The sequence below is a fragment of the Ahaetulla prasina genome, chromosome 12, assembly GCF_028640845.1.
Source record: "Ahaetulla prasina isolate Xishuangbanna chromosome 12, ASM2864084v1, whole genome shotgun sequence".
Lineage (NCBI taxonomy): Eukaryota > Metazoa > Chordata > Lepidosauria > Squamata > Colubridae > Ahaetulla > Ahaetulla prasina.
The window spans coordinates 1,474,439-1,491,783 of record NC_080550.1 but is presented as its reverse complement, the minus strand read 5'-3'; the positions used below and the strand labels follow the sequence as shown (position 1 = coordinate 1,491,783).

At 46.3% G+C, this 17,345-nt stretch overlaps 1 protein-coding gene across 2 annotated transcripts in view; it reads left to right on the top strand.

Moving 5' to 3' along the window:
* Window positions 1–17,345, top strand: part of LOC131184258 (zinc finger protein 469-like) — a 272,266-nt gene that overhangs the window by 238,745 nt on the left and 16,176 nt on the right. For both annotated transcript variants that reach the window (XM_058155369.1, XM_058155368.1), the window contains exon 7: window positions 15,962–16,095. In XM_058155369.1, coding sequence (XP_058011352.1) covers window positions 15,962–16,095 — 134 coding nt within the window. The remainder of the gene's footprint in view (window positions 1–15,961; window positions 16,096–17,345) is intronic.

The window sequence follows — 17,345 nt, the reverse complement described above, 5'->3', positions numbered from 1 at the left end:
AACTTTATCTTCTTCTTCAGTACATTTTGAATAATCCACCAAATTCTTATCCAAAAGACCTTAATTTTCTTGCAAGTCCACCAAATATGAAAATATGTAGCATCATCACAATCACACCTCCAACATTTCGCTTGGATATTAGGATACATACATGATAATTTTTTGGGATCTAAATGCCATCTATAAAACATCTTATAAAAATTTTCCCTTAAATTCTGTGCTTGTGTAAACTTAACATTTCTAACCCAAATTTTCTCCCATGTTTCCAACATTATTGGTTCCTGAATATTCTGTGCCCATTTTATCATACAATCCTTTACCAAATCCTTTTCGAATCTATTTCAAGCAACACATTATACAATCTCTTTATATGCTCGTGGGTCTGATTTCTAATTTGCTTTATTAAATTTTCCTCCTTTGCATTATACCAATTTTTGATCTTCTTTCCATCTAGCACTTATTTGCCCATATTGAAACCAAGTATAATTCCTCCTTCTTCATTTAATACCTGTAATGATTTTAATTGCAATCTACCTCCTTCAGCATACAAAAGTTCTTTATATGTAATCATTTCCTGTTTCTGTTCTATATTTATATTCTCTATTGCATGTCTAGGGCTCGCCCATATAGGAATCTTATAATCTAATTTATAGGAATATTTATTCCAGACCATAAAGAGCACTTCTCAACACATGATTCTTAAAAGCCCTATCCACTTCTTTTCCATAAAATAAGTACGCATGCCATCCATATAACAAGTCATAACCTTCTATATTCAAAATTCTTTCCTCTGTTAAGTTAAACCAGTCACTTATTACTGAGAGGGTTACTGCTTCATAATATAGTTTAAAATTAGGCATTCTTAAACCACCTCTTTCCCGTGAATCCTGTATTATTTTCATTTTAACCCTCGCCTTTTTACCCTGCCATATAAATTTATTAATCCCACTCTGCCAATCTTCCAAATTTTTATCCTTTTTAATTATAGGTATCATCTGGAACAGAAACAAAAATCTAGGTAACACATTCATTTTAATAGCTCCAGTGACGTCACCCTCCTGCTGGGTGCTCAAACAGAGCACTCCGTGTTAGAAGATTGTAAAAGTCAGTGAAACAGAAAATAAATCACTGTTCACTGAGCTTAGCATAATCTCTGGGTGAAAGAGATTATCAGAATTGTGGAAGAGTGGCAGGTCTGACAGGGGGTTTGCTCTTAAGAGCGAATTTTCCTGGATTTATGACCCCACCGAATTCCACTCCTTCCAACTTCAGCACGCCCCTGTTTTTATCAGGGAAAAGGAGAGGAATGTTGCTTCTGCTCTAGAGAACTTATTAAATTGATTGATATTCCAAGCAGACGGGAATTTCACAAGCGTTCGAACTTTGATGTAGAATCAGCACGGCAAGTACCGACTCCCTTTTTGAAATTTGAAACCTTTCTTTGTCTTTGATTAATTGACTTTTAAAATGGCGTCTAAAAGTGAAAGTAAAATTTTTAGTACGATGAAGCAGCGTTACTTGTGGATTGTTACAAACGGAGTTTTTATACTGAAAGGAGGGAAGGAGAGTTATTAAGTTTGAATTCCTGATTCTTTTGAAGACAGAATGGCAGCTAAACCTTTAAAGCCTTCTGGAAGAAGGGATCTGAACCAAGTCTTGAGGAAATATTGAAAGAACAATTAAAACTTTCTGAAGATAGGCAAAAGAGATGATGGAGAATTTTAATGCAAAAATAAGAGAAGATATTCTTATGGCAGTTCAAGGACTGAGTAAAAAATTGAAGGATTGGAAGTGGAAATGCAACAGATCTCTCAGTCAAATAAGTATTTAGAAGATGAAATGAAAGGTGTTCAGAAAAAAGTGGATCAAAATGAAGATCAGGTTGTGATATTACAATATAAACTTATGGAAGGAGTTCTTAGAATTCGTGGTATGCTAGAAGGCGTGGAAGACTTAAGAAAAATTATATCAGAAGCATTGGCTGAATTTATTGAAGCGGACCCCAAGAGGTAGCTTACCAAATTGATAAAATATATAGAGTTAATTCTTGGATTGCAAGACAGAGAAAGCTTCCTCGGGACATTGTGGTTTATTTTGTGAAAAGGACTATGAGAAATCAAATTCTGCAAGTTTCATATCAGACAACTTTAAAAATTGGAGAACAGGAGGTGAAGGTGTTGAAAGAGATTCCTTCAAAGATGTTAAGAGACAGGAAGCAATCTGCTTTGGTTACACAAGCACTTAAAAAACATCAGATTCAATTCAGATGGGAGGTGCCAGTTGGACTGACACTATTCTATCAAGGAAGGAGATATAGAATTGACACTGTTTTAAAGGCAAAGGATTTTCTTTCTACAGTTTTGAAAGTCGAAATAGAAGTGATAGAAAAACTTCAAGAGACTCAAGAAGGCGTGGTGACCCAAGAGCCTTTATTGCTGCCAGTATTAGAGGAACCACAAGAGCAAAGGGTGACAAGAGGAGCCCTTAAGCGTAAAGAAGAGCAACAGTCTCAAAGTAAAAGTCAGGATCCCATTATGGAAGCTGTGGGAGGAGCTAGACGGAAGATACCGGAGGAGGAGCTTCCGTTGTCTGCTTCAAAGCTTCAGGAGGCCAGTAATGGCAAATAGAATCTTGTCATGGAATGTTAATGGCTTGAATTCAGCTCAGAAAAGAAGGAAAATATTTCACTACTTGAAACAATTAAAAATGATGTGATTTGTTTGCAAGAGACACATATAAAATTATCAGACCAAAAATATTTAATTAATTCAAAATTGGGTAACCATTTTGTTGCATCAGCTTTGGAAAAGAAGCATGGAATTGTTGTATATATCAGGAAGGATATACCAGCTAAGCTAATTGAGGCAGATATTCAAGGAAGATTTATTGCTATTGAACTGGTGATAGATGCAAAAAGACTTTGTTGATAGGTATTTATGCACCTAATCAGCAACAAGAAAAGTTTTACAAAATGTTACATGAGAGGTTGACCCTCTGGGATTATAGTTCGTTTATTTTATTAGGAGACTGGAATGGAGTAATTGATACAAGAAGGATAAGAGAACTTCCTCCAAGAAGATACCTATACATGCAAAATTACCAAAATCCTTTTTGAAATGATGGAAGACTTTGAGTTTAGAGATATATGGAGGTTACGGAATCCAGATGAGAGAGATTTTACTTTTTTTTCTGATAGGCATCAATCTTTTTCACGCATTGATTTTATTTTAATTTCTAATGACTTGCTTTCTAGGGTGAAGAAAGCGAAGATATTTCGAGGTGTTTAACTGACCATAGCCCAGTATGGATGGAATTATTACAAGGGAAAAAAGGTGGTAGAACATGGAGGTTGAATGAAAATCTGTTTAGATATGAGGATAATGTAACTTATTGTAAGAAACAGTTAAAAGAATTTTTTGATTTTAATATGTACAAAGGGACACCTATAGGAACTGTGTGGGAAGCGAGCAAAGCGTTTATTAGAGGATATTGATTTATTTGGACAACAGGCAAAGGAATAATAAACAAAAGCAGCGTAGATATTTGGAAGAAGAAATTCAAAGGAAGCAACAGTTATTAATTCAAAACCCACAAGATCATAAACTTAAAGAGGCTATAAAAATATTACAGAGTCAATTTAATATGTTAATGGCAGACCAGGTGGCAACGAATATACAATATGCTAAACATAATACTTTTGTAATGCAAATAAACCTGGGAGATGGTTGGCATATAATTTAAGGAAGAAACAGAAAGCACGTGTCATACAAAAAATAGAATATAAAGGTAAAGAGACATATCAACAGGATAAAATTAAAAAGGCATTCTCAGAATTTTATACTGCACTATATGCAAAAGACAAAATATTGGATAGGGATATTTATGATTATTTGAAAGATTATAAGGTGAATATTCTAACATTAGAACAGAGGGAGGAGCTGAACCGGCCGATAGCTACTGGAGAAATAGTGGAGGCAATTAAACAATTAAAAATGGGGAAAACCCCTGGTACAGATGGTCTTACAGCAACTTATTATAAAAAAACACAGGATGAAATATTAGGCCCACTTAAAGAATTATTTAATCAGATACAATTAGGAGTGGGAATACCCCCGTCATGGAAAACATCTTTTATTTCACTGATACCGGAAGAGGAGCAAGACTGCTCTAAACCTGGTAACTATAGGCCGATTTCACTTTTAAATAATGATTATAAGATTTTTGTAAAAATAATAGCAAATAGATTAATGTTAGTTTTACAACAAAGAATTCATACTGATCAATCTGGTTTTATAAAAGGGAGGCAGATGAGGAATAATGTTAGACAGATTATTAATATATTGGAATATTTGGAAAAGAAGAATACTTCAGCGGCACTTATTTTTTTGGATGCAGAGAAAGCCTTTGATCGATTGCATTGGGATTTTTTATTTAAATTAATAGAGAAAATGCAATTTGGAGACTGTTTTATTAGAATAATTAAAGCGATTTATGGAGAGCAAACAGCACAGATTATAGTAAATGGTAGTTTGACAGAAGTTATTAAGATTGCGAAAGGAACAAGACAGGGATGTCCCTTATCACCATTATTGTTTGTTTTGACTCTGGAACCATTATTAGATAAAATACGAGAATTAATGAAAATAGAGGGAATTAAGATTAGACAATATGAGTACAAAGTTAGAGCTTTTGCAGATGATGTAGTGGTTACGTTAATGAATCCTATAAATTCAAGTAGATTTTTGTTGGAAGTAATTGATAAATATGGAAAGGTATCAGGATTTAAAATAAATCAGAAAAAAACAAAAGTGATAATTAAAAATATGTCTATACAACAGAAACAAAAACTAGAGGAAATGACAGGATTTGAGGTAGTAAAAAAGGTTAAATATTTAGGGGTCTATATTAGCTCATCGAACAAGAAACTTTATAAGAATAATTATGACTTGCTATGGCAAAAAGTTCAGAATGATATGAATGGCTGGAAGAAATTGCAGTTATCCCTATTGGGAAGGATTGCGGCTAATCAGTGGAACATTTGATTCAATCACAACCTGTTGGTTGAGTGTCAAGAGGGATGGAGAGATCTAAGTCCCTTCCCCTTTCATTGGCATGTTCAGCCAAGGCAACCCCGCCCTTCCTCTTCCTCCTCCTGTCAAAGCTCTTGACAAAGTCTCATTCATGGCACACCTTTCACCTGCTGCCAGTTCAGGTAAGTCAGATTTCCAAGGTGCTCAACTCCCGATGACTCATGGATGCATCTGCGTACTTTCCACTTATTGGAATGGTTTTCAGGTGCCCAGCCTAGTCAACAGGTTGGGATTCCCTGGTGGCCCCATCCAAGTATTAGCCACGTTTGGCCCTACTGAGCTCAGAAAACACCCAGCTGGGTCCACTGGACCTTTTGCCCCCAGGTTCTGTCATGCCCCCAGGTTCTGTCATATGAAAAGGCTCCTGGACAGAGACACCGTTGTTTTGCATGTGTGCAAATTGGTTTCATTTAAATCTACATGTCCATGGAAAGATGTCTCAACCATCCAGGTCATGGTTGTCCGAAAGGTGCTTCTTCCAAAAGACAAGTAGACTCTTTTAGTTTTTTTCCTTGAGAACTGAATGACGAGAAGGCAAAACAAACAACAAAGTTCAGTTGTCTTTTGGAAAAAGCACCTTTGGTTTAAATCGACATGAATGGTTTTTTTGGGTGGTGGTGGGAGGAAACGAATGTTTCTATAGCTTGTTTGGGTGTTTTTTTTAACACAGGCGTTTTTGAAGGGATGGCTCCCACCTTACACCTCTTGCTCAGGAAACATGGGAACCGGTGGTTGTTTTTTTTCCGTTCCTGGAAGCACCTGCACTAAACCAGATGAAGGTGCTCCTGGCCGGGCTGATTAATTGAGGCGCCTTTTAAAGGTGAAAAATGCCTGTTTATCAGTTAATGGAACTGATCAGTGGACTGAGCGGCAGAGAGCCCTCCCCTCCGGCCCCGTCGATCTCAAAGGGCAAGGCGATAGCCATCTGCTCAGCTGCCCCACCGAGCGCTTGGGAGGCGGGCCGGGAAACTGAGGCAGGGAGGGGGTTGTACACATAGGGTGCTCCAGGCCCCCCAGCCTTTGAGTTAGAGGAATACGGGGAGAGTTCGGCTTTCACCCCGACACAACACAAAGTGTGCAGTGGATGAAGCTGGTGTGTGTGTGTGTTCCATTTTGCCTTTTCGGCTAAATTGATACATCCCACTAAGCCCAAATCTGCCAGAAAGTCTTCATTGGTATCTCCTCTAAGCCGTGCTCCTTTTCTTTCTCTTCTTTTCTCCAACTTCTATTTTTGCCCCATTTTTCTCCACCACCCCCCAACCACCAAACTCTCTTTCCTTTCTTTCTTTTTTTATCTCTGTTGTGACTCCTGTCTGAGTAATCTCCCTTTGCCTGAAGTTTTCTATGCAAACCTCAAGGTTGATTATCAGGTGGCCCAGCACAGAAAGAGAGCGAGAGAGAGAGAGAGAGAAGCAGGACGGCCCCTTCTGATGGACGGGGTGGGCTGGGTTGCCCATGATTCTCTGGATAAGTCTGTGTGTGTGTGTGTGTTTGTGTGTCTGTATGTATACACCCCTTTCTTCCTCTTCTCATTGGTATGTGTGGGTGGGAAAAATTATTCCAGCTATTTTTCTTTATCACTCCTAGCAGAGTTTTACGCTAGATAGTCATATTTGTTTTAGATTACCAGGGGGGAAGAGAGCCAGGGGGTGGGAGCCCGGTGCATGCTGGGGGAATAACGTGGCCTCAATCCACCAGGCACGGGATGTTTAGCACATTGCCACCCATTTTAGAGAGGCCTCCCAGTACCCTTGAAGGGCTGGCACCAGCCAGGGTGAGAGACCCCGGTTGGTTAGCCACCCACCCATGCTCTGCTTAGCCTTCTCACGAGGTCCTGGCTGGAGAGAACATGGATGGATCAGCCAAGAGGGAGCATGAACTCCCCCCCACCCCACCCCGTCTGGCCATCTGCAAGAGAAAGATGGAGGACCGGCAGTCAACAGACACTCCAGAGTGGCCCCGTCCATCTAGCCTAGCCCTTCACGTCACTGGGACAACCGCATATCCAACCGGCACATCTTCGCCTTGATTTTAGCCGTGGCCCACTTGCTGGCTTGCAGTCTTCAGCCAAAAAAAATGCTGTTAAAAGGCTCCTCTGGAGATCCCAGCTGAGTTGCCTGATCATCAGAGGCTTTTTTTTTCTTTTAAAGAAAACTGCTTTTAAAAAGAAAAAAAAAGCCTCTGACGATCAGGCAACTCAGCTGGGATCGCCAGAGGAGCCTTTTAACAGCATTTTTTTACAACCTCTTCGGCCAAAGAGGTTGTAGAAAAAATGTTTTTAAAAGTTTTTTTAAAAAGTTGGCCACGCCCACCCAGTCACATTACACACACACACACACACACACACACACACACACACACCAAGCCACGCCCACAGAACGGTAGTAACAAATTTTACATTTCACCACTGGGGCAAACCCACCCAAATGGGAGGAATTGTCCCCCCCACCCCACCCCAGGTTGAGCCTTTTTGTAATTCTTCCTTCCTTTCTCGGCTGTCTGGAATCCTGCTCCATGCAGGATGGGGGCTCCAGGGAAACCCTCCAAACCCAGCTGGACCTCTCAGGGCAAGGACAGGAGAAGGCAGAGGCCCAGGGACGGGGACAATTAGCCGGTGGCATAAAAACAGGAGAAAAAGCCACCGAGGATTACTCGGTGGACGAGACACAATCGCCCCACCCTGGCAGGGGAGATAGGATCGCTGTTGCCAGGATATCATCAGCCTCTCCAAGGCCATCTCCCTGCAGCGGATGATGCTATCGTCCAGGGCTTCCATTGATGAGAATTTCTCCCATAGGATCTGTAGGACGGGACCGGGGGGGGGGGATGTGGCAGTTGAGCAGGGCTTGGAGAAAAAGAGTGAGGAAGGGCCCTCCAACCAACAGTGGGGGGGAGGTGGGGCTTCCCACAGGAGATTTTGGAGGGTTCAGCAGATTGAAAATTGGGGGACATACACCAAAGAAATAAAATATCTGATTTTGCACATTATAACAGCTGCACGAATAACATATGCACGAAACTGGAAACAGGAAAAGATACCAACAGATGAAGAAGTGATAGGGAAAGTTTTAGAATGTGCCGAAATGGACAAGTTAACAAAAGAAATTAAAGAGAAAGAAGAGACAGATTATTATACAATCTGGAATAAATGGTATGAATGGCTTGAGTCTAGAAATATAGGAGAAAAATAAAGGGGAGAAATTAGAATGTACAGAATGTATTAGAAATGTACAGTATGCAAATAATAAATATATAAGAATCTAGAAAAGTAAAACTATTAGTATTAGATAATTTAATGTAAATAAAGAAAAGGGGATAAGAAAGAAAATAAAATAACAAATCTGATTTGGGGGAAAAGGTATAAAAACAAAAGAAGACCAATAAGAAATGCTCTTTAGAAATAGGAAACATTTATGTGTTATATGTTGTGTGTTTGTCAGATTGTGTATCACATTAAAACAATAAAAAAAAATTTAAAGAAAGAAAGAAAATTGGGGTTCAGGCTTGAAGCCAGTTGAGGGCAGAGGAAGGTGGGGACCCAGAAGCATTCAGACCTTCTGTGACCACAATGGAAGAAGGAATCTGGCTTGGGAGAAGGGGGGTAGAGTCCCCCTGCTAGTCAAAGGGCCCCATGACTGGTGGGGTTTGAAGGCAGTCCTTCTAATGGCTGCCTTTTTGCTTTGGGTCCACGATCAGGGTCCTGCAAACAGCCTTCCCTCCGCCGTCCCCATTTCCTGGCAGCCCCCATGCCATATGCTTGTGTCTTTTTGCTTCCCTCTTTGATGGAAGACCTTTCCTAAAAGCCTGGACACCAGCAGGGTCCAGCTGAGCACCTGTGAAGGAGGACAAAGCCCCCATCTCAAATGCTCCTCCCTCCCATTTCGTTCCTCTTTGGCAGAAATGGGACGGAAAGTTCTTTGGCCGAGCAAATCTCCGATTTTGCAGAGCCTTAAAGCAGCGTTTTGTCAACCTCGGCAACCAACTTTCAGAGGCGTGCACTTCAACTCCCAGAATTCCCCGGCCAGAGAATTCTAGGACGATGTCCACGCCTCTGAAAGTTGGTTGCCGAAATGGACAAAACCAGGGCCTTAAAAGCAGCAGTGCACAGACGCATTCATAGCAGTTCCTTTCACGAGTAGGGCTGGGAAGCAGATTCACGCCAGATCAGCCTTTCTTGCTTCGTAGCCCCCACCCCAAAATCGCACAGGGGGTAATTCGGAAATGCACCGGCTGACCCCCAGCTTTTTCCAACCCCCCAATAGAGAACTGAGCCTGGCTGTGTTTGCGTGCAGATGTCGCACCGCTTGGACGGGCAATTCTGTCCCCAGTCTGGTGCACACAGCTGCCCCTTGCAAACGGGACGTTTGGAAACGTGAGTGTTTTTTTTCCTAACCTGGAGCCCCAGATCCGACTTTAAATTGTGGCCTGAAATCTTCTTGATTGTTCAGGAGAAAAAACCACCAGGGCTGGGCTCCAGCCTTGGCGAGGGCCCTTTGATGTTACTTTTTGTCCCCTGGGATCGACCCTTGGCCTAAAATTTCTGCGTTTGAGCTGGTGCCGATGCACACTGGGGGCGGAGAGACGGGCCTCGGTTGCTACACAGGCTTGGTAAGAGCTCCTCCATTAATGGGGTCAGGGTTTGCTGCGATAAAGATTTGCTGTTCTTAACTGTGTCAAAAAATCAATAAATCCCTAGCGATGCTCGGTTGCGATAGCAGGAGAGAAATCCCCAACAGCAGCTGCAGGGCTTGGACGCACATTGGCTGGGGGTGGGTGGGTTGTTGACGTTTTTTGCCGAAAACAACCCTTTCCCGGAAGCAGAGGGCGGGCGGCTGGGGGTCTGGGGTACGCCACTCCAGAGCCCGTCCTCCAGCCCAGCTGCTCTCTGCCAGCTGAGATGCCCTTTTGAAGCAGACAGGAGAGCATGGCGAATCAGGTACCCATGGAAAGCAGCTTGGACCGCCGGCCGCCCAGTTGCCCAGGTGAGGGGCAGACTCTGCCCATGGAGAGGGAGGAAGCAGGAGCTGGCGGGGGGCACGAAACGGACCGTACTTTGCCCTGCTGGGCCACCTCACTGCTTAAGCACGGGAGGGCGCAAACGTGCTTCCTTTCAGGGTGGCACCATGTGTGGCTGCGAGGCCATCTTGATCTCTGGAATCCGGCTCTTTCTGTCCTTGTGCCGCCTGGGAGTAAGGGAGAACTTTAGTTAAACTTTGGCACTTGGGGGCGGGGGGGGGCACTTCTCCCTTCACAATTAACTGGGTTCATGAAAGACCATTGGGCTTGGGCTTTGGAGACTGAATACCAGAGGAAGCTGCTCCCTTGAAGGTTAATTTGCCAGGAATGAGATGCAGTTCCTGGTTGGTGGTAGGTCTGCTCAGCATCTTCTGCCTGGTGGTCTACCAGTTGACCTTGGCTTCCGAGCCAGGGAAAGCTGCCCAGAGCCAGGAATACAAAGAGGAAGGGTCTCCTTTTCCTTCTCTAATTTTCAGAGCGGATTTGAGGGAAGGGGGTGGGGGGGAGACTTCAGTTATTCCAAGTATTGCCCCTGATTACTCGGGCAAAGCTGGGATAATCTCTTGAGCCCCTTGAAGATATTTTGCTTTTGTGAAGGGAGGTGAAGAGTGAAGGCAACGGTGGTTGCAGGCAGCTTTAAAACTCTCCCAATCACCCCCTCCATCTTATCAGGCGATTGTGCGTCATTTTGCTGGTTGAGTTGTCAGGATTGTGTGAGGTGTGTGTGCTTGTGTGTGTGTGTGTGTGTGCGCGCGCTTTAATGTTCCAGCTGCGTCGGGCTTGCTGCTTCCCAAAGGAAGGGCAGCTTCTCAAAATCCAGTCTTAGAAGGCAACGTTGGGTTTTGTCCTTCATTCACACCCCAACTGGACAATTCGCCTTCCAAGGTTCAGTCCCGACCAGCCTCTTGTTGATTGCTCCCTGAGGTCTCCTGGTTTCATTCTGAGGTTTCCCTTCGTCTTTTGGGGTACTAGCTGGAACGTGAGTTCTCCCCATTAAACTGACCAGCAGGCAGAAGAATCTCTGCTTACCGGTTGTGCCAATTACGGCCATTTGCGTAGAGCTAAGATGGTTTCAAGAGAGGATGGCTGCTTCGGTTCAGGCAGACAAGAGCGCTGGGTCAATTGAAGAGAACGTTTCTACTCGGGATTGAATTGTGGGGACCCTGGTGTCTCTGAGCCAGATTGCTTCCTGCAGACATCTCATTACCCAGCTAGGGGACATCATCAGCTCATTGATGAAACGTCTGCAAGAAAATAAATACAGAAAATAAAGCTCAGGAACTGCCAAGGACTCCACAGCGGCATGTTAATGGCAGTGGGAAGTCCCACCACGGGATGATGGGCTAGTCTTCACACACTTCTGAGCTCTTCTCTAGTATTTGGCTGAGCTTAATGAACTTGGAGGAGGTTGAGTGGATGCAGTTGTCCTAGGCAGGACCTGGGGGGGGGGAGCCTGGGGAAAGGGGGGCAATGAGATTTGAAGACCTCAGTGGAGATAGTTTCTTTGGATCCTGATTTTGGTTCCTAATCATCTCTGCTTGCATAGAGCTTACAGGGAGCAATCTAAGAGCAGGTGGTCTTCTTTAGTGGGGAGGGGTCTTGTGTAGGCACGAGAGGACCTGATTTTCTGTTTGACTCCAGTCAAGTGAGGAAGTTTGGCTGGTACACTTGCCGAAGCCTTCCTGATATGCTTTCTCGCCAGATAAAGTTAGCATGTCATTCAGTCCCCAAAATTGGTTCACAGCTGATCCCTTTTGGATTAAGCACAGCCAAGCTGAGTGGGCTGGGCAGCCTGGTCCCACCTGCAGGGCTGCTGCTGTTCCCAGCGTCCGTCTCCTTTGGCCAAGTGGGCTGGAACTGCTGGCAATTGTATTGTAGTTCAGGGCCATCTGGAGGGTGGCAGGTTTCCCAGCTCAGGGGTGGCAGAAGGTGAGATCAAAGGAGGCCCAGAGAGGCCACACAGGGAGCCAAGTCTCCTCCTATGAAATGCCAGGGGGTCGGTTGGTGGACAGCAGCTTGGAAGTAGGCAAAAGGGCAGACTTGACATGCGTGTTTATTCAGGGGTGAAATCCAGCAGGTTCTGACGGGTTCTGGAGAACCGGTAGCGGAAATTTTGAGTAGTTCGGAGAACTGGCAAATACCACCTCTGGCTGGCCCCAGAGTGGGATGGGAATGGGGATTTTGCAGTATCCTTCCACTGGAGTGGGGTGGGAATGGGGATTTTGCAGTACTTTTCCCCTGCCACGCCCACCAAGCCAAGGTCTTTCTCAGCCTTAGCAGCTTGAAGAAGCATGTGGACTTCCAACTCCCAGAATTCCCCAACCAGTTATGCAAGAGTTGAAGTCCGCATGTCTTTCAGGCCGCCAAGGTTGAGGAACACAGCTCCGCGAGGTTGTGCCATTCCACACGATGGAGAAAGATCTCCTGTCCTTTTCATCCTCCCAATTCTCTAGAGGTGGCTGAGACTCCCCTATCCACAAGCAACCCAACCTGGGTCACAACACGGTGCTTCTGAACTGCTGGCTGGATGGCCTGGCCTGGGTTGGGTTGAGCCCACCTCCTCCACCAGCTTCGCTGAGCTCTCTGGGCTCCAACTGCAGTCGCAACACCCCCATCCCAGCAAAGGTCCTTCTGTAGAGGCCCTCGAGGGATGCCAGCCTCCTCAGACGGCATCTGCTCGCCATCTTCCCTCTTCCCCTCCATTCCGCTTGTAACTTCATTATCGCCAGCACGCAGGCCGATACCAGCCCAATTTGGTTAATGATCCCGGAGATAAGAATTATTCTGATAACTTTGGGCCAGCTGGCTTGCAGGAACCAATCGGAGGGTTGCTTGGCCAGGAAGCTGATGGGGAGATAAGATAAGGGCGGAATTGTATTAACCTGCCGGGTGGTGAAACTGAGCGCCAGCGCCACCGATCCCGAGATTAGGGGCAGACAGACGCAGGCGCACAGCCGCCAGCCGGTGGGGGAGAATTGGACTTTGTTCCTTGTGATAATCAACAACATTGTTTCGGCCATTAGGCCCGGCCGGACTATTAATTGATGTGTCCTGGTGGTGGCCAGTTGATCCGGGAGGTGGCACGTGGGGAACGCTCAGGTGGGAGCCTGTCTGCGCTTTCGAAGTGGGGTCCGTCCTTCTTGGTCTATCTGTCTGTCTGAAGTCCAGGCTCTGCAGAGGTGGCCTTGGGCTAGAGACCCTGTGGTAGGAATCAGGAATGTCCAGGCCTTGCTTTCAAGCTGAGGGACTTCTCGGCCAGCCATGTTGGTGCCCACTGACATCCATCTCAGCCCATCCAGCACTGCCCGCTGTACCCCTTCCTTCCTTCCCTCCCAATTTCTTTCTCTATTCTTCTTTCCTCTGACCTTCCTTCCTTCCTTCCTTCCTTCGTTTCTCTTCCTTCCCTAATCTCCTTCCTCCTTTCCTTCCTTTCTTCCTCCCTCCCTCCCTTTCTTCCATTCATCTAACCTTCCTCCCTTGGCCCCCTTCAACGGAGATAGAGGGAGGGAGGGAGGGCAGGGCCCCTCCTCTGGGCTAGCCCTATTTTTGTCCCCTTCTGTCTGGTACGGTCGCCTCCTTTATCAGTGGCCCAGTGTTTTCTCTGGTGAGGATTGATACACAGAAGATGCTCTGTTCTGACATGGAAAGTGTCAGCAAGAGGCTCTTATCGTCCAGCCATGGTCTCCTGACCCAAACGAAGCTGATTAACTAGCAAGAAGCCGCAGGAGGGAGGAGGGAGAGGGTATCCCAGGAGCCAGCCGGAAGTTGGAGCTCCTGAGTTGTCTCCCTTTTTCCATAGAGTCTGAGGTGAGGGTGACAAGGATCTTTGCTTTTCACCCCTCATTGGGGGCTTTAAACTGTATTTTGATGCACCTCTTGAGTGTTTCTCAACCACAGCCACTTTAAGACAGGTGGACTACAACTCCCATAATTCTCAAGCCAGTATGGTCATCATTCTCCAACCAGTATGGTCCTGGTGAGACTGGCACACCCTGGCCAAGATGGTCACAAAAGCTGGCGGTGCCCATGAGGTGGGCCGAGACGGCTAGCTGTGGGACCCCTCCCCTCCCTTCTCTCCTCTGCCTTCTCCCTGGCATTCTCCCTCCCTTCTCTTCTTCCCCCTTTGATGTGGGGAGAGGAGAACTCTGATCTGAAGGAATTGTTTCCCAAGCAGAAGGTCAACCTGAACCCCCAACCGGCCCTCCCCCTTCCCCTGCAGGGGGCTTGGAGAAAAGAGGGAGATTGCAGTTCCCCCTTCCTCCTTTCCCAGATGTGGAATGAGGAGGGGGAGGCCTTGCTTGAGCCTGCCTTGAAGTATTGTTTAACTGCCATCTTATCAGCAGGCAGCATGATGGAGGTGCAGCTAAAACATTTTTAGGCCAGTCTTCCCGGCCAATTTACATGTTATCTGCCCCTATTAAACCGAGAGTCTTATCAAACCATCAAGGCTATTACAGCTCCGGGCTGCCTCAGCCAAGGGTCCTAATGAAGCCGCGGAGAGGCTGCCTTTCCCAGGGAGAGATGCCAGCAACTTTGGACCATCCTGCCCGCTCTCCAAGAAAACCCTCTAAGGCAGGCATGTCCAACTGTGGCCACTTTAAGACCTGTGGACTTCAATTCCCAGAATTCCCGAGCCACGCAGGGGTGTCCGATCTTGGCCACTAAGACCTGTGGACTTCAACTCCCAGTCATGGCTGGCTGGGGAATTCTGGGAGTTGAAGTCCACAAGTTTTAGTGGCCAAGGTTGGACATTCCTGCTCTAATTTATTTTATTTATTTATTTATTTTTCGTATTTGTATACCGCCCTATCTCCCTAGGGACTCAGGGCGGTTCACAGGCAAATAAAAAGGTACATATAAATACAGAATAAAATAACAATTTAAAAACTTATTCCACATAGCCAAATAAATTAAAAAGAACAGTATATATAATAAAACCCCATTAAAACCTAAATTTAAAATCTAGTCCAGTCCTGCGCAGATGAATAGATGTGAGATAATGAGGAACTGGAGAGGATCGTCCTGTAGAATGGGGTCCGAAGCAGGATCTGGGGTGGGGGAAGCCAGCAAGAGGATGGTGGCCAGGCAGAGCAGTGAGGGGCCCTGGGCTCTTCATGCTCTGGGCTCTTCGGTTGGACTGAGAAGCAACCTGCCAATTTCTAGGCAGAAGCCTGGGATTGGGTGAGTTTAGGGTGGGCACCAGGTCAGGTCAAGTGGGCAGATCCAAGATGCTACAGTCTTCATATGGAGATCACCAGCACAGCGGTGGAGCCTGGGACTCAGATAGTTTGGGAGAGCCTGGGAAGGGTCCTTTTCCTTTCCTTTTTTTGCTCTGCCATCATCTCCTCCCCCCACCCCGCTTACAAGTCCCGTTTTCTCCAGCCCTGTTGAGATTCCCTAGTTGGGTCATGAAACGTCTGCAAGAAAACCACCCAGCTCAGAGAGCACCGAGGACCTCACCGTTCCTCTCCCCCCACTCTCCTCTTTCCAGTGAGGAAGGATTCACTAGGGAAGGTTGAGCACACAAACCCTTGTAGCTCACCTGATTTTCCGTGCGTTTCTGAACTAGCGGCCATTCCCACCTCAAATCTCCCAGTTTAAATATTTGGCCTTGGCAAAGAGACCCTTCGCCCTGACTGTTCCAGCAGGGGGGTGTTGAATTGCCGCCACCTGTGCCCAGAGCACCATCTAACTGGAAGAAGCACCTTTTGCCAAGTTGAAGTGCCCACGGAGTCTGGCGTGGCATCCCTCAGCCGGGCAGCTCAAATAAACCCCTGGAGGGAGCATCCAGGGTGCCGTTTGGGCGCTTCGTTGACCCTTTGGACTTCCCCAACCCTCCCTTTCTTCTCTTTCAGACGACTTGGAGCTTCTGACCTCCCAGGCGGAGAGCAAGGTGTGTGCCAAACACAGCATTCCCGGTGGAGTGTTTTGGGGCCCGTTCCCGGGAAATATCCACAGCGAACCTCCTTCTCCAGGACTGACTGAGCCGGTAAGTTTCCCCCACATAAAGGCAGCCTTCTTAGTGGGTGAGGAAGAAGAATCGATCGTGGACCCTTCACGGGAGAAACGGCCGTGGTAGAATTACCAACACCACAGGAACAGAGGGGACCCAGATGCACAAGGTGCAGGGGAGTTGTAGTGCCAGCATATTTGGGTGCGAGGAGGTGCAACTGCTAACCTGGATGGCTGTTACCAAGGAATTCACCCAGGAGGGTGCGTTTCCTCTCTCCTCCTCCAGTCTGACTTGATTCCTGTCTCCGGCAACACTAGCAGGAGTCTGGAGGGAGATCAGAGACTGGTGGCAAAGAAAGGGACATTTGTGGGTGTTTTATTTCTTTTGGGGGCTTCTTTTCCAATAAAAACATTGCAAGATAGCTCAAAAAGCAGTGATAACACCTCCAAGGGTGCCCCACCAAAAAGCCTGCCCACCTGGCATGATTTATGAGCCAGTGCCGAGAGCATTGAAGTGCCCAAATCCAGAAAGGGAACCCCAGGGCGAGCTGCATCTCCCCCACCTGCCTGGGTGCAGGAAAGAAGCAGGAAGCTCCGCTCTAGGCCAGGGGCCTGTTGAGGGGCTTTGCTTGTCTCTTGGAGGTAACCGGGGCCCCTGCGATGCATCTCCTTCCTCCCTCAGCGCCATCCCGGGAATCGTGGTCTGGGCAGGGCGAGGACTTGGGAGCCGGTCCAACTTTCCCCTGTGCTTTTGCGAAGAGTATCGGGCCCCAGCGTCTGGGCCTCCCCACTTTCTCTCCCTCTCTGTCTCCCTCTGCTCCCCATTTATCTTTTTTGTGCTGAATTAAATCCTTGATTAACCCTTATCTTGCCAGTTTGGCGGCTATCTCTTCTGTGGCGCCGTCTGTCCAGACAACCGGTACAGGATGATTGATTTCTTAAAGATAGGCTGCTGCTTTCTTCTGATACTTCATTTATTGTCTAAATATTTTTGCTCCTGTTTCAGCAGCTTCCCTTATCCAGCCACGCTGACAATCCCCAGCCCTCTCCTTCACGCTCTCTTTTCCTTGGCGTTGTCACTCCTGGGGGAGGGGGGGAGAGAAAGACCCTCCTGCCCCTCAGCCTTTCACCATTTTTGAGTTTCCCAGTTCTCTCCCCTGAATGTTCTGGGAATGGAGTGGCCCAGAATGGAACTTGGGTCCTTGGGGACTGACACTACTGGCCCCTCCTCCGATGCCTAGCAGGTATCTGGTCTTATGGAGCATCTCTCAAACTGGGATGGCAGTG